Source organism: Charadrius vociferus, unplaced genomic scaffold (genome assembly GCF_000708025.1).
Source record: "Charadrius vociferus isolate BGI_N301 unplaced genomic scaffold, ASM70802v2 scaffold282, whole genome shotgun sequence".
Classification (NCBI taxonomy): domain Eukaryota; kingdom Metazoa; phylum Chordata; class Aves; order Charadriiformes; family Charadriidae; genus Charadrius; species Charadrius vociferus.
The window spans coordinates 8092313-8115857 of record NW_009647731.1 but is presented as its reverse complement, the minus strand read 5'-3'; the positions used below and the strand labels follow the sequence as shown (position 1 = coordinate 8115857).

The 23545-nt window shown below is 40.1% G+C and overlaps 1 protein-coding gene across 1 annotated transcript in view; it reads left to right on the top strand.

Annotated features, from left to right (window-relative positions):
- The window catches only part of HSPA12A (heat shock 70kDa protein 12A), a 43300-nt gene extending 32080 nt beyond the window's left edge, over positions 1-11220 (top strand). The window contains exons 7-12 of the mRNA XM_009881577.1: positions 2319-2490; positions 5249-5335; positions 5908-6012; positions 7107-7365; positions 9026-9129; positions 10571-11220. Coding sequence (XP_009879879.1) covers positions 2319-2490; positions 5249-5335; positions 5908-6012; positions 7107-7365; positions 9026-9129; positions 10571-11205 — 1362 coding nt within the window. The 3' untranslated portion in view covers positions 11206-11220. The remainder of the gene's footprint in view (positions 1-2318; positions 2491-5248; positions 5336-5907; positions 6013-7106; positions 7366-9025; positions 9130-10570) is intronic.
- Positions 11221-23545: the final 12325 nt, after the last annotated feature.

Genomic DNA, 23545 nt, shown 5'->3' with positions numbered 1-23545 from the left:
TGGATTTAATATATGTGAAGACTGTGGCAGGGTAGTAGGGAGGTATTTGTTCTCCATGCTCTTATTGGATAGGGCAAGAAGTGCTGGCCTTAGAATTGCAGCAAGAAAGATTGAGATAAGGCTTTTAGCAAAACTTCCCAAAGGCAAATACAGTAAAGGGCTGAGATAGTTTGTGTGCAGAGACCATACATTTTTGGAATTCTTTAACAGATTAGATAAATATCTGTCAGGGACCAAGTATTGATTCATATCTTGAACATTGCCCTTTCCAATGCAACAAATTAGAGCTTTGTGTGTAAAAGAGCACAGCTGGAGATAAGTGATGTTGAAGTGAGCTGGCATGGAACCAGCCGGGCTTGTGCCTAGTACATCCAGACTGGTTGGAGGAAAGATTGGATTTATACTAAGGCACAATGCAAGAACTTCATCTTCATCCCCAGTACTGCTCCAGAGCTTTCCCTAACCCTGTGCCTGCCAACATGCTTGCATGCAAGTGGTATGATGGCAGGAGAGTCTGGCTTGGACCTGTGCTTGGTTGATAATCTTTTTAATATCTTTTAGGCTCTGGCTGCTGTAAATCTGTGTTTTCCAAATCTTGAAAGTTTGGTTGTAAACTTTTTTTTCAATATAATGTTTTTTCAGTATGTGTTGCCGCATAGCTGGTAAGGTTTGATATTCTGTAGTATTTGCAGAGTATTCTTCCCAGACAGTTCCACTGATTTCAGATCATGCTGTTGAGTCCAGTGGATGTAACTGAAGCAGAAGGTTTTGCCCAACAGCAATAACGGTTGTAAAGTGACCATAATCCCAATCATGAGGTGTGCTTTTAAAATAATGGGCAACCATGAGTAGTTTAACCCTTACGTTCTTATTTATTTGTTGTTGCTTTTCCTTTTTGTTATCAACAATGAGGAAGATGCTTTCCATAAAAATCTGTTTATCTTATTAAGATGGAGAGGGTAAAATGAGTCAGTAAATGTGAAGTACAATTTTATGTCTCCAAGTCTTACCCCAGTATTGCTTTTTGAACAAGCTTTACTTTGAGTTTCTAGCTGCCAGTGTAAACTAGCTGGTAATTCCCACAGCCCACAGTGTAGCTGTATGAAGTAAGTCAAATTCTAGTCCAGGTCTGCAGTCTTTCCATGTGAATCTGCCTTCTTTTGGGGATGCTCTGGAGCCACCACAGTGCGTGTGTATGAGTTGATGTGGAGGTTTGCTGGAAGACTGACCTTGGAAGCAAAAAAATGTTCATGCAGTTATTTGTTTGCTAGCATGCTTTAGTACTCGGGCACTTAACTGAAAAACAGCAGCAGGTAAACCAAAAGTTGAGTAGAAAGAGTTGAAAGATACTGAGAGTCATACAGTAGGGAGAAGTGCAGGAGAAAAGAAATGAAAACGCAACTTTGTCAACTGTTCTTTGATATTTTTCTCTAAGCCCAGCTCTGGGAGTGATGTGGTTACATGAGAAATTGTGGCTTCTTGAAAATCTATGTGTCTGGAGGCTGAAAATTCAGAAGGCAAATAGAAAGAATGGCAAATGTTGATTTTATAATGTGGGATTATTTTTAGGCTTGTTCTCATTACATTTTAGGGAACCTGCCATATTGTATTTTGAGCCCTTAAATATACTGAGCATTTTGATGATGTTATAAAAGTGAATGTGCTTAAAAGCAATGGATTTTCAAATGGAAAATGTTGATTTTAAGTAAAAAGATGCATTACTGGAAAGGTTTATCATATATGGCATATATGGCAGGGGGATTGGAACTAGATGATCTTCAAGGTCCCTCCCAACCTAAAGCATTCTATGATTCTATATTCCTAGTAAGCTGCACGGTGTGGGGAGAGTCCATTTCGTCAAGGACTATACGTATCTGGGATGTAAAGGAAGGCATACTTAAAATATCATTGTGGGGAGGGGAGGCCAAAGGTATTCCTTCATTTCTTAAAGGAGGCTGGGGCCCCTCTTAGCGTGCAGATTCACAGATTAATTAGGAGTTCAGGTTTTAGGCCATTCATCACAGGTTTCAAAATGACTTTCTTCCTTTCTCCACCTGTCATGCAGACAGCTGCTCAGTTAGACACTTAGCATGGTAAGTGCATGCATCCTTCCCTGTGAAGTTGTGCGAAACATTGTGGGCAGGATGATTCCCCGATCAAGACCTTTAGCAAATGACAGCAGCTTCTTTGCGAGTTGAACTCGGAGGGCTGACCTAACTGAAACTGCGAGCTGGGGAGAGGCTCGTTCACTTGCTGAAAAGGGTCTGCTACCTTGTGGTATTTCCCACCCCATTTCTCTGATCGATTCTCTCTCGCAGGCAGGAATGGCATCTCCTGAAAATCCCGAGCAGTTGATCATTGCCCTGGAACCCGAGGCTGCCTCTATCTACTGCCGAAAGCTCCGCCTGCACCAGATGATAGACCTGAGTAGTCGGGCGCCTGTCAATGGCTATAGCCCAAGTGACACTATTGGAACTGGATTTACACAGGGTACTACTTCTGTTAACTCACTTCTTTAGATTCTTTTGCTTATGTTTGCTTTGTCCATGAGGGCTGTTTTCTTACCATTTCTTCTTGACTTTGTTCTCTTGAAATATTTTGGGCTAGCATCAGTTTGCTTTAATAAACGGTTTCGCTGTTTACTGTAATTGAACTAGTTTAGGCATTGATCCAGCGGACATGTTTGAACTCACTTGAATTTTAGCACACAGGTAACTTCATTGCCTTGGCTTTACTAGGATGTTGTGCAAGTCTTTTAGGAGAGGCACAGTATTTTTCTGCCTTAATTAAAATCAATACTTCATGTTGGATCATTTTTAAAATGTAATTTGTTGGAAACAATTATGTGTTCGATTAGCTGCATTATTGAAGCAATGCTAAATAACTAGATCTGCAATGAGACTTTCAGTCTGAAGTGTTCCAGAGTTTTGGTAAATGCTTTTTAATGTCATCTTTATGAAATATCATTAATTATTTTCAACACTCAAGGGAATATAAAGTACTGGAATACAGCAATGAATTTACTTACAGAAGAGCTACTAGATATGGCACTTTTGATTTTTTGACCTGGGATCTCTTGGTAATGTCAATGTTTGAAGACTGACTTACAATGAGGAACAGAGATTGGACCACAGCGTAAGTCACTTCCCAAAAGGTCCTTTGTCACCAAGGATTTTTGAGCTTGTATCCTGCCTGGGATTGGAGGAAAATACAAAAAAAAAAAAAAGAGGAAAATGAAGAAGCAGAAAGGTGTGACTGCTGCAAAAGGGATCAGATTTCCCATCTGTGTGAATTGTAACAGTTGCACTGGTATCGGTGCTAGTGTGTCAATCCATCCCAGAAGGAATTTTTCAGAAGAATTTGTATTCTATCACATATACTAGGGCAAAACAGTACAGGCAAATGGAAGATTAAGATAGTAAAGCTATTCCTGTAGTTACTGGAGGGTATTTTTTTTTTTTTTTAGTTAGGCGGAGCCACTACATCATTTTCTCATATCCATGCCTCTCCTAGCCAGCACTTGTCAGATGTGTTCAGTGTTCTGGAGGCCCATGCAGAGCACAGAACACAGTCCCTTCAGGGGCCCCTTGCCTTCTGTCCCCCTCATTCATGTCCTGAACCATTCCAGTTCCATGTGATTTTGTATGAACTTACTTTCAGGCTACAAAGGGATTTGCCTCTGGGAAAATAATAAAAGAAAAGCATTTCTCTCGTTAAAGTTTTGAAGCTGGGCAGAATCTGGCAGATCATGGATTTGTGCTAACGGGCTTATACTTGGACGAGGGGGTACCAATTCTCCTTCTTGACTTTGTATGGTAAAAGCTATTAGGGATGAGAAAGGTTTCATGTCAAAATTAATGAAAACAAAGTTTGGAGTGAATTAATTTGGGGTTAGAATTAAAATTTCATAAAGGCATGGCAGGCACCCAAGACAAGTTGAGAACAGATTAAGGAGAAAAACCCTTTAAATATAAACAGAGAGAAGCACTCCAAGGACCATATTATTGCTATGAAGTCAAAACAAAATTTTCACTGTTCGCAGTAGCCAGGATAACCTTACTTCAGTCGTAGTTAAAGACTGGCTCTCGTGTTCACTTTTAGCCCACAGTGAATGGAAGTGAATGAAAGGACTCCCATTGACTTCTGTGGGCTCTGTGTCAGGCCCCTGCTTGGACCTAGTGCTTGTTCTGTCATTGAATGCTTCGTCGTTTAAGCTCTCGCTGTGTGCTTCTAAGTCGGCGCAGCAAGGCTGATGTAGTTTGTCTGCATCATGGGGTCTTTATGGGGAGCGTACGGGTGCAAGTGGAGCCACTGGTCTTTTTCTGATGATAGGCACTATAGAAACAAGAAGCAAAAAGCATTCAGTGATTTGCATGCTGATTTTTTTTCATAAAGAATGATATTTTCAGGCATGACAGGGTGCCTCTCTTCTTCTGTACTGTTTTATAGAAGTGTCTTTGAAGGTGAATGACGGTTACACAAGGAATGATTTCTTTTGATCATTCAGTTGTAGAGGTTGATTTAAAGCATAACAGCAAAGGCTCTCACTACTCTGCTTTCTCTTCACAGACTGTTCTGAATCTTTTGAATGTCTAAGTAGCAATTAAGTCTTGTAAGTTAATTGTTACAATAGTCTTGCTAGATTATGCTTAATTTTTAATTGGCGTATATTTAAAATATTATAAGGGTCAGACTTGATGATCACTGTGGCCTTAAGAAGTTATAAATCTGAGAAGTTGCTTGTTTTGAGACGGACCATCATCCTGAAAGGCTCAGGAGGCATCTTTGCCCGAGTAGCCACAATCAGCAGTGGCTTTTGGAAAGGTGGGGATAGTCTCCCGGGCCCCGGGCGGCACAGTGGGTCTGGCAGCGGGCCGGGGCTGCCGCCTGGCGGCACAGGCTGTGCCAAGCAGGGCTGGCTGCCAGCCCGCCCGGTTCCAGGCAGCGCTTTAAAAAACAGAATATAAAAAAAAAATAAAAATAAACCAGACATGTTTATAGCTTTCATGTTAGGTTATTGCTTTTAATCCAGTTAGTATTAAGGAAGATCAGTATGGCTGAAAAAAGTTTTTCCTTCTTTCTAGGAACAACTTTACCTTGTTCTTTTTTCTAATGTGATAATTTTCATTTGTTAAGAAGTGATACGTACAGATCTGTCAGCCTGCTTGCACTTGCTTCCTGCAGCTTATGATATCAACTTCTTCATGCTTTCTTATACTCAGTGATTTTTTTCTCTGTCAATGACTAGCTAAGGAACACGTCCGCCGTAACCGACAGAGTCGTACCTTTTTGGTGGAAAATGTCATAGGAGAGATCTGGTCCGAACTGGAGGAAGGTAGTGTCCTTTCTTGAGTAAACTTTGCTCTCACTGGTTTTATAATGTGGGCCAACATTGTGTTTCCCCACAAATGTGCTGTGCACTGTATTGTTCTCACAGTAATTATAAATAGGAAAAGAAAAAAACACAAGTGTATGTGCTGCTCTTAGTTACTAAGGCTGAACTTCAATTCTGTATGCTCTAGCAAAATATGGTTTGTTAAGCAGATAGTAGAAAGGAATCTAGCTTTTAAAATGCAACCAGCATATTTTCCTCAGAATAGGGCTTGTAAATATGCCGTAGTATTAATTTGGTATCACACTAGAGAGTACAGCAGCAGCATGAGGAATTCCATTAATCTGTTCTTCATCTATGCTAAATCGGTAGCCTTTGACATCTGGATTTCATATTTGTTATCAGTGGTTTCATTATAATTACTAAAAAAGATCAAGTCTTCAGCATAGACATTCATGACTTTCTGTAATTCATTATCTCTCATGGTGATAATGCCCCTGAGAAGCTTTTGTTGCAATATGCTGTTGTGATAATGTTAACGTAGATGCCATTTGCCTATTCCTTTGGCAAACTAGGTGACCGTTACATCGTTGTGGACAGTGGAGGAGGCACAGTGGATATAACTGTGCATCAGATCAGGCTCCCTGAAGGACACCTTAAGGAGCTATACAAGGCAACAGGTAATGTCACTTCCACTGCTTGCTTTATTTATGTAACATTTTGACTTGTCAGTGAAGGAAATATATGCCTTTATTATTCACTACATTTCACTAACAGTTCTTCCTTAAATAAGACCATCAATCAAAATTAGTATAAGCTAGCTGCTGGTCAGCAGACATAGTTAAATCACATAACGCTTCTGATGCTTTTGGATAGTAAACCTCACTTTGGGAGAGTAAGAAACTACCATCTCCTGTGTTATTCACCCCCATTCAGGCCATGACCTCCTGCCATGGTCCTGGTCTGACTTCTGCTATTAGAGTTGTCATCTTCCTGTCCTTTGAGAGGTCACCTGTGTATTGCTGTTCTGTCCAGGTATTCAGGGATGTACTGTGGAGATATGAATAGCTAAGTGTCACAAGATCCCTGTAAAGTGACTGTTAGCAGAACAGAAGTTTTCCTAAATTTAAGGTGAATCGTACATATTCCTGTAAGTTCACAGGCAGTGTAACAAGGAGGGTCTACCACCCCCTGGTAAAAATGCACAATGATTGGTCCCCAACAAAGATTTAAAGTGCAATTCCTCCAGTGGTATTCCCTTCCTGAACTCCAGGTCCCCTTTGACTTTGTCCTGTGGCTAAGCTGTTAAGCACATGAGTCAGCCTATTATTTGTTGCTGTGTCTCTATACCAAGTTAATCTTCATCTGTGTGGTTCATCACTGAGCTTTCTCAGTCTTGGTGGCTGTAAGAGTACCTGAGGAAACAAGCTAGTAAGAGCAAATGGGACAGTGTACATCCAGTCTGTCTACTCCTAAATATGATTCCAACCCACACCTTCTCATGTGTGGATAAGGAGGCAGTTTCCTCTGCTTCTAATAAAAATGTTTCTGTTTTATAGTGGTAGTGTTACAGTGGCTGTGATGGTATAGGAGTAAAAGTGAAGCAAAGGTAAGATTATGTTCTGTATCAGACCAACTGTTACATTTAAGAAAGATACCTTTTTCTGTAGACCTTCTCCCATGACAGTCCTACTAGTATCTGATGTGTATTTTGTCAACTTGAAATCTAATAAGCTGTTCAGAATATTAAAGCCGTGTTTTGTTTGTAATACAGGTGGGCCATATGGTTCTCTAGGTGTGGACTATGAATTTGAAAAGCTCCTGTGTAAAATATTTGGAGAAGATTTTATTGAGCAATTTAAAATCAAGCGTCCTGCTGCCTGGGTAGATCTGATGATAGCATTTGAGTCCCGTAAACGGGCAGCAGCTCCAGACAGGACCAATCCGCTAAACATCACTCTGCCGTTCTCCTTCATTGACTATTACAAGAAGTTTCGAGGTCACAGTGTAGAACATGCCTTGAGGAAAAGCAAGTGAGTAGAAAATTGCACCCAAATGGATGGAGAATTAACTACTGGTAGCAAAGACAAATAATTAAAATATCCTAATTACATATAGACTGAAAGATAATAATATAAAAATGAAATATAAGGATGAGAAAATGGGATTGCCTGAAGTGCAATTTCCAAAATGAAAAGTTCTGATCAATCTCTTGCCAAAGCTTTTTTATACAAGACTTGCACTCTTCTGGTATTGCTTTCTGTGGCTTTATGGCTTTTGTTAGGCCACCACTGCATCACTTTCCTGAATTTGGCCATATGTTTTGAGTCCCTTTTGTGTTAATCAGGAACATCTGGTCAAATACAGAATTTGATGTTAGTTACCTAGAACCTTAATTTTTAGAGGCTCGGGCCCTGGAAAAAATCCAAGATCTTGAGTGAGAGGTGTAAATATATTCATGGCTTGAGGGAAGTTATTAACAATACCAGATCACTACTGAGAACATATACTACTGCACAGAGCTCTGCAAGGGGAAAGCATTCTTGTTTTGAAGTGATGGCAGGCTTTCTTTTCTGCTAGGATTTTACCAGTTGTGTAAATTGTTTAGTAGGTAAGGAGACATAATCCCCTCCAGATATTTAATTCATGATTTTCGGTATCAAGAAAGCACCCTAAAGGACAAGATCATGGACTGATATAGAAAAGGAAGTGAGTAGAAAGCAGAAGTGGGCATTTTGCATCTTTTGAAATTACATAGTACAGGAGACCTGGAGATTAATGGCATAAAAGAGAATGAGCAAGAGAGCCTGCGAATCTGGGACAGAGTGCTTGGGACCTGAGAGCAGAAGATGTGCTATTTAGTACTTGTACCTTGGCTTTCTGCGTTTTTTAATGTAGTATGCAGGCTGAAATTCCTGCATCTCTTCCTAAAGTTATTGGTAAATGTGCTTTAAACCTAAATGACTTGGAATCCAGCTCAGAGTCACTTATTAAATGAGACTGAGGCTCTGAAATGATTAAAAATTTCTGGAAATATTCCCCCTCACAAGACCATCTCCTTCTTATTAATAGTCTTAATGGTGAATCTTAGAGGGAATGCTATATGTTCACGTCAAATAAAATGAAATTAATTGGATAATGGGATAGAAAGAGTATAAATGTGACCTATAATGTGCATGAATGGAAAGGAGACTACTGAGCTATATGGATGTGTATCAGTGATGGAATAACATAATGCCTGTATTCACTTAACAAATGTTATGCCTCATTAAAAATGCTGTGCTCCCTTCTGCCTCCTGAGGCTTCCCATACTTGCTTGTTTTCCTTGTGTGTTTCCAGCGGCTTTGGCCTGCTACTGCTATAATCTAAATGTTGGCCTTCTGGGGATGAATCAGTGCTGTTTCAGATGAGCGAGCACTGGATTGACTGCCAGCTGTTTCAGGAAACAGCTGAGCATTGGTAACGCTACAGAAGGCAATCAGGCAAAGAAAACAACAATTAGACAAGCAAAAATAACAATTCTCCCTTGAAATTTTACATTGTTGCAGTTGTTATGGGGCTAGGGTGAGGTGAGGCACTTTCTTCCAAGGAAAATGGTGCAGATTCTGTAAACTCATTCATTTATTTTTTTAGTGTGTCTTGTGAGTGCTTGACTGCAATGTTTTAATGTCCTTTCTAACTGTTCTTTTCCAGTGTGGACTTTGTAAAGTGGTCCTCCCAGGGAATGCTGAGGATGAGCCCCGATGCAATGAATGCTCTTTTCAAGCCTACAATTGACCAGATTGTTCAGCACCTTAGTACGTATCTGTGCGTAATTCCACTTTCCAGCTGAGCTGAAACTGAAGCTTTGCTTATCCGTTTCAAACCAGTAACTGGAATTAAAGTCAAACAACCCTCTAGCACGCACCGAATGTGGGCAGGGAACTTAGTTCTGAAACTTGTAGTTCTCTACAAAGTAGTTGGGAAAATAATAAAAGTAAGGAACGTCACCTTAGCATGTATTCCTACCTAGTTCTAGTACTAGTTATTGAGTATGATTCAGTCCTGTTACTGCCTAAGCTTCAATTATTCTTTACTTCCAGGGCTGCAAGCATTCAGAAGGCTGAAAAGCACTAACCAACCCAGATCCTGCTTTTCTTTTTCCTGTTTCAGGCAACAACTAAATAATGCCAGAGATGTAACTAGTTTCTGATTATTCCTGCTATTAAGACCTCTAGTTCATTTCTCCTCAGTGGAATGTCACATTTGTTCATGACTGTCCAAATCACTGACATCTCTAAAACACAAATAATAAACGATGTGTCACAGTAAAACTACTTCCAGGCATGGCTTAAGCAGCACTGAATTTATTTATGTAGTAATGGAAAGTGACATAGGCTTATTGGGAAATTTATTGTTTAAAGTCTTTCTGGTGAAAAAATAGGTTTGTATCAACTGGAGTATAACATATGTACTGAGCAAAGTATTGCTGTTCTACACATTACATAGCACTAATTATATCTTATTTGGAATGGAATATCCAACTTTGTTCACTGTATGTGAGGAATTATTAGGTAAATTTCAGAGGTCACAACTTAGCTAGTATTGGACAGCTTATATGTGAGCAGGGAGGGATGGAGCTAGAATTACAATAGTTGTGACAGAGGACTCAGTCATTCTGCCTCAGTTATTTGAACTAAGGGTGAGCCTACAACTAAACTGCTTGATTTTCTTGAAAGTAGGGGATTTGGGCTTAAGCTAAGAAGGAACATCTGTGAAAATGTAAGGAGGTATTATTTTGCAGATGGTACTTATTGTGGTTAAGATGACTTCTTAACTTAAGGTGACTTCTCTGGAATGCAATAAAGTGTATGTGAATTGGTTAGGTTTGGGAATATCCAGCTGATACTTGAAGTGGCAAGATGATGTCTGTTTCCTTACTACCCATAATATGACTGGCAGGATTTCTTTGCAAGAAATCCCCATGTCCCTTCACTGGTAGAAGCTCAATAAAAATTCTCTTTTAAATGCCACTTCAGAAATATTGTATGCTTTGAGGTAAGTTTGCATTCACAGTGAAATACAATATAGAAGAGACTACAGAAGTGGAGCAAGTGCATGCTGAGAGTGGCAGTGTGGGCAGTTTCAGATCTTGTGCATGTGCATGGGACGTTCAATGTACTCAGACATTAGGACTTTCACCTGAATTGCCTTGCCATGGTGGATTTTTCCTTATTGAATGGCTCTGTTTCTGTTTAGGTGATGTGTTTGATAAGCCAGAAGTGACCCATGTCAAGTTTCTGTTCCTGGTGGGTGGCTTCGCTGAATCCCCCTTACTCCAACAAGCTGTCCAGAGCGCTTTTGGTTCAAGATGTCGAGTCATCATTCCTCAGGATGTGGGGCTCACTATCCTCAAAGGAGCGGTTCTCTTTGGTCTAGACCCTGCTGTCATCAAAGTGCGGCGTTCACCTCTCACCTACGGTGTGGGTGTGCTCAATCGGTTTGTGGAAGGGAAGCATCCACCAGAGAAGCTGCTAATCAAAGACGGCACACGCTGGTGCACTGATGTCTTTGACAAATTTATCTCAGCCGACCAATCTGTAGCCCTTGGAGAAACTGTGACACGCAGTTACACACCTGCCAAACCTTCTCAGTTAGTCATAGTGATCAATATCTATAGCTCAGAACAAGATAATGTCAGCTTCATTACCGAATCTGGAGTGAAAAAGTGTGGCACCCTTCGCTTGGATCTCACGGGAACTGATGCTTCAGTGCCAAACCGGAGGGAGATCAAAACACTTATGCAGTTTGGGGACACTGAAATCAAAGCCATGGCCATTGATGTTGCCACATCTAAAAGTGTCAAAGTTGGAATCGATTTCTTAAACTACTAACAGCCCATTTTCCCCACCACAGCCTGTTTGTGAGACTGATCTTCCACTATTCCATTTTTTGACTTTGATATGTCATGTAATCAACTTGAATTTCAGCAGGCTATATGAGAACAGCTAGTAAGGTGGGGTATGTCATGTTTGTGCCCTTTGATGACCAAAGACTGGATTTTGAAAGACCCTTAAAAAGTTTTGGTAGTAAAAGTTCCCAAGTTACTCAAGCATGCTTAAAGATCTACCTTTATTAAGTAAATACTGATTATTGTTGGGTCCTGAAGATTAGTTAACAAGATACAAAATCATAATCTCTTTTGCCTTTTTCTCGTTCTTCTTCCTCTTCCTCCCAAGAAAAGCTCACTAACCCATGTGGTTGTTGTAGGGGGCATATCTGTGAGGGATATCTGTTTAAACAGCACCATCCTCTGGCGATGGGAACAAATTTGTAGTCTATGGTATTCTTTTGTTCGTTTGGTTTTGCCCCGTGCTTTCAAAATTTTAAGTGCTGAAAATCAATGACTTAAAGAAATGTTTCTTAAATTCCGAGATCCCACTGAAAAGAAAGTCCTCAGAAATTCCTTAAAATTAAGATATAGGAAATACATATATATATTTTTTAGGAGCCTAATATGGATTGCTCCAATTTGAAAACAAGGCCTTAATTGTCAAAGCTCTCAGAACTAGCTATTGGATTAAATAGCTAGCATTACCCTCATTATACTTTGGAAAATTTTTAAGAACAAAGCTATTTCCCTTTTGGGTTTTCTAAACTTCTTTTTATGAGTCTCCATTTGAAACCATAGAATCACAGAATCCTTGAGGTTGGAGGGGATATGCATTGACTATCTGGTCCAACCTCTCAGCTCTAAGCAGTGTCAGATAGAGCAGGGTACTCTGTCCATTTTTTAATATCTCCAAAGATGGAGATGCCTAAACTTCTCTGGGCAACCTGTTCCAGTATTTGACAACCCTCACTGCAAAACAGTTTTTTCTTACATTTAAAAGGAATTTCTGCAGTTTCAATTTGTGCCCATTGGCTTTCGTTCCTTCTCTGAGTAACTCTGAAAAGTCTAGCTCAGTCTTCTTTGCTGTCTTCTATCAGGTGTTTATACACGTTCCTAGCATCCCCTGAGCCTTCTCCAGTCTAAACAGTCTCAGCTCTCACAGCCTCTCCTCACATGACAGATACTCCAATCCCTTAATCACCTTAGTGATCCTTTGCTGGACTCAGTCCAGTACGGCCATGTCTCTCTTGTACTGAGAAGCACAGAACTGGACCTGGCACTCCAGATGTGGTCTTACCAGGGCTGAATAAAGGGGAATAACCACTTTCCTTGACCTGCTGGCAATACTTTTCCTAATGCTCCCCAGGAAGCTATTGGCATTCTTTGTTGCAAGAGCACATTGCTGGCTCACGCTCAACTTTGTTGTCTACCAAGACCCTGAGGTCTTTTGCTGCCAAGCTGCTTCCCAGCCAGTTGGCCCATAGCGTATACTGGTACATGGGGTTATTCCTCCCCAGGTTCAGGACCTTGCACTTCCTTTTGTTGAACTTCATGAGGTTCCTGTCTGCACATTTCTCCAGCCTGTCGAGGTCCCTCTGACCCATCTGGTTTATCAAGCACTTCTCCAAGTAATTGTAGTTCTTTTCTTGTTAATCCCTGTGTTAAGATTTGGAAGTACAGTTAGATGACGGCTGTTCAGGAAGATTTAAACAACTTGAAAGAGAGAAGGTGTCCAGTTCAAAAGTACTGTAATATATTTTGTGTAGCAAACGTTTTAATTGAGTAAAATACATTTCTGGATTGAGTTGAATGGCCAGTAAGGTGGAAGGCGGAAGCCAAGAGAATGAAACTATAAATAGCATTAAATAAAGCATTGCTTACGTGGCTATGAGCACACAACTCTAACACAGGTGAAACACGATGATGGTCATAGTAGCATCTTGTTTCCAGAAAGTTTTTATTTAGAAAACATTTTCTTAAGCATATTTGCCTCAAAAATTTCTTCTGCAATGAATAGTTTTTATTTTGCAAAATGCTACAGATGGGTAACTTTCGAAACCTACAATCTGTATCTACCATGAATTTACAACTTCAGGTTCAAATCCTAATCCCACTCCAAATTGGCAGACTGATAGTAACCTGTAGAATCGCCCTGAAATCATAGAATCATAGAATCATTTAGGTTGGAAAATGCTGGCACTTTCAGAGCATTTATACAGAGCTGCCTGATTACCTGCTGGAATTCATTACATTTTTGAAACTTTGCAATGTTAATTGTTAAATTTAAACTTCCTTTCTAATAAGTTGAGCATGAGTTAAATCCATTACTGACACTTTTTGAAAATAAAAGCTCTATCAATTATTTCACTAATTTATGTTCCAGTCCAGCACTTAGGCTTTCTGTGTTCAACCTGGAGTTTTGCCACAGTGGAGAGCTGCAGAACTGGTCTACTGCATTTTGCCATTGAGTTTTCTGTGTCTTCTGCAGAATTCCCCAGTTGAATGTGAAATCTGCTCTGCATTCAGCTTTAAAAAAAAAAAAAAAAAGGAAAAAAAAAGGACTATAGAGAATGCTAGTTACAGTATCCGGCTGGATACTTTCTATAATTACAAAGTGTGCTTGCTAGCATTCAGTTTCCTGCTGCCTGCTAAATGCTTTAAAAGCTAAATACTGGGATTTTTTGTGTGTTGCTTTCCATGGTTTACAAACAAGAGAAACTTTAAGATGAGTTATCAACAATATAATTTTATGTATATACAATATTTAAATATTGTACAGACTCTTTCTTTCTACAGTGCTATTTTCTTGTATAAAAAAAATGCTCTTTGCCTCTGTTGATTTCATTCAGCTGTTAATTTTAAATAACATAGTTTCTCAATCAGCTTCTGTAATTATAGGCTTTTAAAGATGGTAAGATATGAAATGTAAAAGGCTGATCTTATAATAATAGGAAAGAAATGTTGGTGTGTCAGAGAATACAACATTCTTCCTGCAATGCAAGTCATACCAGTTAAGCGTATTACACAGATGCACTAGTACATTGCTGGGATTTTCATTTCTTTGTTTCAGATGGTGACCGTTCCATCTCCAGCAGTTCATCATAATAATGGATGAATCCTCCTGTAAAACCAAGTTAAAATTTTGACTGCATGATCTGGATATACAGCTTCTTCACTAGGTTTTGGAGTTTTATTAAGGATCTTCCCTAGTTTAAAATAAAACAAACACAAACCCACTTTCTAAAGCCAGGCAACACTGATTTACAGTAGCTGCAGGTAAGACCCAGTCTCTGCCTACCACTACCGCCCACCAAAACAGAAAATTCACAAAGAAAAGTAGACTTTGGTGTCTTTGCATCCTGTGTTAAACTAAATGGGTCCATTTCTGCACAGATTTGTTTCCCTTGGCCTTAGGTTAACACAGAATTTGGTCTAATAAATGGCTGCAACTTCCCCCTTTCCCCTCTGAAGAGGAGGCGAACTGCAAGGTCAGGTGTGCCGTGATTTCTGTGCTGTTTTCAGCCTGTCTGCAGGGAATGCTAAAGGTAGGTTGTGCAGCTCTTCCCAGGCATAGTTCCCTGCACAGCAGCGATTCTCTGCCCCTTCTTATTCACCTTTTGTAAGATTCCGTCTGGATCCAAGCAGGGGTTTGTTGCTGAAAAGACTCTCCTGTAACTGTAAACTATGAAGTTTGCGTATTTTTGCACTTCCTCGTTCAGTCTGATGAGAGCACTATCAAGCTTATCTTTGCAGAGCACTGAACTACTGAACAAACTCCCAGCTGTTCTTGTTGCCCTTTTTAAATCTAAGAATGGAAAATTAGCTGGTCTCTAAGGAATTAGAATTGTAAGTAGAATATTATGCTGTGGTCTGTAGTCTATAACCCAGTTAAACAATTTACCTTGTAAGCGGCATGTGGATGCCCATTTTGATAAAGGATATTAGGCTGTAAAATTAATATGAAATTTATTAGGAAGTGAGTCATTTTTAGAGTAGTAGTTCTGATACTTCTGCAGGGAATCTCCTGCAGAGTATTTTTTTGGTAGGGGTTTCAGATGACATTGTGCAACATAATGTTGAAAAGACAAGGCCTGCTATCCTTAGGGAAAGCAGAAGGCCTTGGCAGAAGTTTTGCTCTAAGCAGCAACTTGCAAGTTTGGGTCCAAGTTACTTAATTCTAGGCTGAAAGTTAGCAGCTAATCGCGATAGAATGATGAATTGTGCTAGAATATGATAAATGTGCAGTGGTGGTTAGGGTAGTTTACATTGGTATGAATATACCAATATTTACATACAGGAGTTTTAATGCATTATTATGAGAAGGCTAATTATATATTGCAGAGATTTAATCGCCGAGATAAGCTGCATATTTATGATATGAAGTGGCTTAAGCGGATGAATAGTATAAAAGTTGTTGGGCATAACGTCACAGTACTCACCTGCTTGAAATAGTCTTAAGCTATATTATAAAACCAACCATTGTGGTCTTGTTCACCTCTGTGCAAGATAAATTCAGATTTCACTAATGTTTGGAGCTGTTCACAACTTGTCTGGATTGTATCTTGAGTGTCCTTGTGTCTTCAACCATGTCAAATAAAATACAGTAAAACTAATTTTTCTTTTTGGGTGTTACTATTTTTATGAAAGTGACTATAAAAAGAAACCGGATTTATTTTGAACATGAGAAAGTCCAAGTGGTTATACTTGGGTTTGGATACTCCTTCATGTGCGTAACTGAGCAAAAGTGACATCAACTCTACATGCGACTTATCAGATTTCTTCAACCTTTTCGATGTGTGGACACCTTGAGTCTTGGCCGAGGGCTTGCAGGCCCCTGTGCAGCACACACAACTCTCTGACAAGAGGCTGCTGCATTTTCAGTTCACTTTTGTGCTTTCTAGGGGGACTCCATATGCGCCTGAAGTAGAAGTCCACTGCTGGGGATCACTCAGCTTCCGTCAAAGTTGGTGTAGCTCTGAGCAGGGTGTCTGTTGGAGTTAAGACAGAAAGAACTGGGGCAGTACCAGAAGCAGATTAGGTACGTTCTTTAATGATTCTCTGAGAGAACCAGGAAATAAAATATAAAAGTTGATATATCAGAGAGGACTGTAGTCTCTTAGGCCTTGTCAAAGGCTGGTTTATTGACAAAACTGTATTATCAGGCCAATAACCAGGTATATTTGCATGAGAGTGTACATCCTTACTGTGTGTTTCTAGATCTAGGAATGTTTAGTAAGGTCCAGCTGCACTGAAAAAAAACTTTTATGACAGTTTATGCAATGTTATATTTTTCTGCTCACCGTTGCAGGCCATGTCCCGCTCAAATTCGTCAGTGTTGGCACTAGCTATGGAGGCGATTCAGTGGAGTGTGTCACCTTAGTCTACACTGCTGCTCAGACGCAAAGATGCAGAAAATGAACTGAGATGCGTAGCAGCCACTACACCCGACTTCCACCTATTTGCTACAATGAAGATGTTTTACAAGTGCTTTATGACTATAATTATAAACACCATCCTAATAGGCTAGGTACTGTATTTAACTTGTAATGAACTTGATTTCAGCTAAACATTCAATTAATGTTACTAGTACAATGGGAAATATAATTACAGTCTTCAGGAACACATTAAGAACCAAATTTTGCTTTCAGTGTTGTAGCTCATTGCTCTGGTTTCCAGGGGAGTTTCTTGTATGTGCATTCACTGGCAGAATTTGGCCCTTTTGCTGGACTTTTCTAAATCTTAAGTTTTACTTATATAAGTGTGTTTACATTTAAAGTTACAGCTCCATCTTGATAGGAAGGAGTTTGTATAAGTCATTGGTTGTACCAAGATCACATAAATCCTTACTAAAATTTGCAGATGGTGTTTTTGTGCTAATAGGCATGGAATAAAACAACTTATAAAACAACCTCCACAATAGCAGTGTCCGATGTGCGCAAAGAGATTCACTCCTCTCGTTTTTCTAATCAGCTACATTAAACACCACTCAGACATCTGTCGTAAGGACAATGGATTCAGAGTCCCCTTACTTGGTGCAAGAGCTGCCCGATTTTCAAGAGATGCAGCTCGGATAAATCAGTGAGAACTTTGGTGACTGGGATTCAGGCCTGTTATTTGCCCGTCTCATTTGGTACTGAAGTTGGAAAAGGTGTATTTACTTTTTGAGGAATAAATTCTGTTTTATTAGTTCTCATTCATCTCGCCCTCTGTTCTAACACACAGAGATATTTTTGTGGTGGGAATTCCTTTCAAAGGAAACCTTCAAGTCTAAATTTCCAGTGAATGTACTTTTCATCTCTTCTGAATTTTACTGCACTAAACTAAATCACTGTTCTAACAGTAAAGACGGCATTAGTAGTAAATCGTGCCATTTCTATTACATGGCAATTGAACTCCCACCTTTACAACAGATTTCACTGCAACCTTAATTACTTGCTACTGATGAACAGATTATGTCCCTCATGTTTTAATTTATATTACACTGTAATTCTTCTATAGCTTTCCTCTCAGTTCTTTGGACTCTTACAGAAGTTGAGACCCTGGTTTCCCTATTTGAAGTTCATTCCTTCCAAACATTTTCTCAGACTCCTGTACTGAAATAAGTTCAAACTATTGAATATCTTCTCTTGGGAACATAATGTCCAAATTCAAACATGCTTTGACTCTTAAATGCATCAACTCAGGCTGAGCTGCAATGCAGGCTTTTTTTCTCCCTCCATCTTAACCAAAGGGTGTCATGTATTGGCATTTTTTGTTGTATTTCAGTCTTACAAAGGATGGCCCAGAACCCCATTTTGCCTTGAAAACCTTTCGCTGCTATAAAACATTCCTTAGTTACAACTCTTAATTTGGTCACTATTCCTTTTCTTCCTAGATTGCTTCACGCACTCCTTCCCAGCAGCTATTTTAAGAGCACACAGCTCACAAGCTGGCAGTCTGAAACCAGACATCACCTGTGTCCCGTTGAAACTGCAGTTAGGCAGCCAGGAGGCGATTTCCTATGTGCGAATTTTGACAGGACACCGAACACTCACGTGAGGGGTATATCAAAGGCAGCTGAGCACATACCTCACTGATATAAAGGGACTAAGTGCAGCGTATTAAGTTAGTCGGTTAACTGCAAACATTTTTCTGCAAACCAAGAAATTATGAATCTTCTTTGTTCAACATACAGTTGTGTAGGTGCTGGCTGTAATTTTGAAGTAGTATCTATTTTCTCATTTTTCAGGGACTGTAATAATATAGAAAAGTTTACTAGATGCTACTATCCCAGGAGCACTGGCTTTGTGCCCAGAGCAGAAGTCACCGGACTAGGACATAGTGTTCGCTACCACGTGATTGCAAAAAATTGTTTTACGAACTTGATAGATTGCAACTGCTATGATCCTTCTGTCAGTGTCCACAGGTGAGCTTACATAAGCAGGGAGGAATGAAAAATTCAGTGTAAGGTGCCTCTGGGAATATTGTGTCCTGCAGCAGAGCCAACAAGTAAAAGGAGGATGATCCTGGATTGGGTGTAAGGAAACCAAAGGAATCAGCTGAAGAGGTGTGTAACAAGGGTTTGGGTGTAGGAGGACAGAGGCATTGGTGTGCACCAGCAGTAACTGAAGATCAGGGAAGGTTTCAAAGTAGAAAGGAGTGGCGAGACTGACAGCTGTGAATGCCAAAGTTTGCTAAACCACAGAAATCTAAGGAATTAGAAAGGTGACTCTCCCTTTCCTAAGGACAACAAGGAGTATTTCCTTCCCTCTGAGGAATAAGCTCTGCACGTCTAATAGGAACTTCCGTCTGCCATCAGCTGATAAGAGCAGACACCAGACTGAACATATCCTTTTCCTTTGGAGTACAAAGAACAACCTCAGTGCTGACCTGATGCTTCCCCCACACAAGCGCACTGCATGCCGGACGTGTGCCATCGCTGCCTATTTGCTAACACGTACATTGCAGTGTAATGTATTGTTCACAGAGCTTTTACTTTTCCTCTAGTGACAATCGTAATGGATCTATTTTCTCAGCCCATTCCCCCCGCCCTCAACGTACACGTGCTTTATCTAGATGACTATCAACTCCTCAAAGTGAGTGGCGTTGAAGGAAGTTAATGGTGAGAAGAACTGAGTCCAGCAGAAAAGATGCTGGTCCTGCAGGTGTTCCTGCAAGGATTCCTGTATTTAACTGTGTTTTTCCACAAACAATGTGACAGCATCCCCTTCAGATAATTTTCTCCCTGTGCTCCTTGTGTAAGCAGAGGTCCTGAATGGCAGTAGTATCTGCAGGGTGTTGGGAACGCACAGCTAGCTGCCTTGTCCATGAAAAAGTCGTTAGCAAGCAGTACAAAGGTGGGCATGAGGATAGATATTTTGTCAGCTCAGGGCAACAAGGTCAGCATTTAAGTCTGATAATTGTGATAGGCATTTGAAAAATCAGGTAATGTGACTGAGGGTGTTCCAAAACACATTTAAATTAATTTCATAGTGTTGTTTTGTATTAGGAGTGAGACACATGAGACTGAGCTGAAAAAGTACCACATGCTTACTAGACATGCTGCAGGACCGAGGCGATGTTGCCAAAATACACCGATCGCATCCCACAGAAGCATTTGTAACTTCTCTCCTTCAGAGCCAGGTATTATATAATATTAATTGTGACTTTAGTTTTTTTCCCTTTTTTCTTCTCTACCTCTGTGCAGACCCATCCAGTATTTTTGCTGACTACAATTGTAGCTCAGTCAAAGCATCACAGGAGATTCCGGAACATAGAAAATACTTCAGACATCAACTTTCTCACCTTCCTGCAGCAAAACAGTATTAGTTCTGCCTAAGATACTCCTGACTTCTGTTTAATCTGGTTTTAAACCTTCTGATGCTGCAATGGTGCTACCTACCCAGGCAGTTTATTTGTATTTTGCTGTCCTGACCTTTCTAAAGCTTTACATAACGTCAACTCTGACTCTCTGTGGCTGTCCTACCCTGAGAGAACACAGGAACATCCCACCCCATGCCTGCTTCTGATAGATTTTGACATATCTGAAGACTAGTCTCATGCTTGCCCTGATTTGAATTCTCTAATTAAACTGCACGTGTTTCAATCACATTTTATAGACCAGGGATTTTTTTTTTATGGCTCTGTTGGCAGCTTTGAGGATTAGAGAGAGGATGCTGGTTTGTTGCAGATAAACCTCTCATTGCTGGAAGGACATTTGGAAACCGGTGGCCAAGTCGTTCTGTGTGCACACACATGGAAGACTTGTGCTGTGCACATCCCACTAAGAAACAGAAAGCCCTGGCGAAGCATCAACAAACAATGAGATGTGATGTGAGTAGTTGAGGCACGTTGTGTTTTTGACTTCTGCAAACATTGATTAAAGGCCGCCTTGCATGCAATTTGAGGGGTGCGTGTTTAAACCTTAGGAGCTTGTTACAGTAGTTAATATTATATTAGCTGGGTGTGTTTTTGATAAATTGCACTTAGGAGGTAACCACAAATCATGGTTATGAAACACGATGCAAGTTTTGCACTCATTTTGCTTTTATAGTTTACATTGTTAAAATATTTCCCTTGAACTCCGATACTGTGGAAGTTCTGATAAACTTGTGCTTTACTGACCAGAAGTGTGTTGAGCTTTTCAGCTACATGAAAAATGCTGCAATGAAAAACTTCAAGGAGGGTGAGAAATCTCAGACTTCCTGAATGATTTGCTGGGGAAGTTTAGGCAGGATAAATTGAGCTATTAACTGTGAATTTAAAATGCAATAAACTACTCCAACTGCAGAAACCCAGGCTCCACTCTGAGGTTTAAAACTAATTTCATTTGGTAGTCACCCCTACTATTGACTAGGCGTCAGCACCTCTGGTCTTTAAGTCTCCCTTACACAACCCCCATCATTACAATCCCCGGCTCTTCTTATGTGGCTGTTACGGGACATACTGTGCTTTGGAAAACGAGGATCTAAGTGAAGAGTGTTGGAAGGCGGTTCTTAATTGCTATTTTTCTCAGAATTGACGGGTGTGGAAGAATCACATTATCTCTTGGTAGATTCCCAATGCTCCATCACCTAAAGCTAGATGACTGTTATGATGCCAACAGTGTATGGTGAGCCCTGTGTAGCTCTACTTCCTGCTCTGCTTAACCCATGGAGAAAGCCGAAAGGTTGTAAACAATAAAACAGCTCACTATAGCGCAAACTCTGCAATACCAGTTTTGTTTCATCGTCCCTATTCTACTCCTCCACAAAGGGGAAATGAAGTGTTTTTCACATTGTCTCTGTACCCAGAAGCCCTCACATGAACAAAGAAGATGATGGGATTGGTATGAGAATCTCGGTCTGCCCAGAGAGCCCCAGAAGTTCTGCCCCAGAGATATGTGTGGTCTGCAAATGGTCTGGTTGGGAGTGACACAACAGCTGGACCTGTTTCACTTACCAAAGCAGAGCAAAAACAACTGGTGAAACTCCCCAAATTTATTGAACATTTCTGGGGGCTTTTTGAGTGTTAAGTTATATTCATCTTCCCAGAATACTATTAGCATATTCACCTACATTTAAATAATTAATTTTCTTGTTATACGCCAACTCTTAGTTTTTTGTTCTTTCAGAATTATTGAAATCTGTGACAAGAGGTAGTGATACAAGGAAACGTTTGGTTTCTGGTTTGTTAATCAATTCCATAATATCTCGTTCTTTACAATTGCTTTATTTAATAGCACCAATTTCTGCTTTCAGGTCTTGACTTCCCTGTTAAGCTTTTAAGTTTCAGATTTTTTTTTAATCTTTTAACCTTTATCCCTTTGAATTTTTTTTTTCTCAGCCTATAATTTATTATACAGTCTCCTGTCAGAGGAGGAGGTAGACTAGGTGATTTTTACTGTATTGCAAATTATAATTATTATCGTTATTTGCATTAGTAATGGATTCATTCTTATCACTGAAAACAATTCCATTATCTGATCAGACAGTTATCTTCACACTGTCCGTGATCATATATTTTCATTAGGCACCTCTTTCTCTGTGGGTCAAAAGGAGAATTATTCTTTAGTGCAGTCACTTTTCACTTTTAACATCTTCCTCAGTTAAAAAGAAACTGTTAATCCCCTACAATCGTCCTTTGCAACAAAAATATGCCCTTTTTTGCTGCCGTGTCGCCATCCCTTCAGGAGCAAGGAATGGCACATTGCTGCTATGAACTGCCCTTCAGTGTCCTTTCTGTCGCAGCTGCTGGGAGAGGGTTTGTAATTCAGGTTCAGTGGGAGGAACCAAGAGGCTGATTTTCATGACCCAGTGAAGACATTTTGACTCCTTCTGAATTAAAGCAAAGGCTTAAGGATGTGTGGTCTCTCTTTAATGACATGGAGAAACTTCCTTTCCCAAACTCTCCCTCTCTGCATTCTGTGGGACATACAGGTTTGGAGGTGGACGATTGTGGACTGAAGGTGCAGAGGGAGCAAATGCATTCTCCTGTCTGACCCCCCACTGAATTTGCTGTGCCTCTGCAGGGGTATGAAATGGCACCAGTTTCCAAACTGCAAGCAAAGGGGAGGTGAGAAAGATGGAGAGAGATGTGAGTTCACATCACAGGAGACTGGTGAGAGCTGAAAGTGGTAGAGAACCTCGTTCATGATTCCCTCCTGTTGATTTTTATTCCATCATCAAAAGAGACATGGTTGGTATTTAACTAAGGAATTGAGGACTGTAAGGAAAAGGTTGGCAGTCTAAAACAAGAGTTTGGATTTATTTTCAAGTGGTTCCTTTGGAAGTTTCTGTAGCCTGACTCAGGCTACGGTGAGCAAACACAGTGCTTGGTGTTCAGAGAAAGATGGGATGGCTTTTGCTCTTCCATCATCTCAGGCCAGACATATATATATGCTCATTGTATGTTTTGCTTCCCACGTAGTTAAGGTGATGACTATTTTCTTTCTCCATGGAGAACGTCTTGTAAGCGAGAAATGGTACTGCTGTCACGGGAGACCTCACTTTCCAAAGAGGATAATCGGTACTCCCAGGGGAATCCAAACTCTGAAACTGCACACCCCAAACTGAGACACCCAAGCCACCAGTACTGTTCATTGTTATTTTTAATGAGATCAAGTAAGATGTATGTATATCTAAAATTATATGCAAAATTATAATAATGCAAATTATTATGCAAAAAAGTGCATTGCTTTGGAGTTTTAGATCCCCGTTTTTTCCCCTTCATCTCCCTAATTGGTTTGATGTGAAGCAATTATCCACTTAATGCAATTAAAGGTAAGATTTTTCATAGGATATGTACCACAACAATAATTACACGGGCCATAGCACAAAGAAGGACTTGAATAAAACTTTTGTCTTTGGGTCTCACATAATATA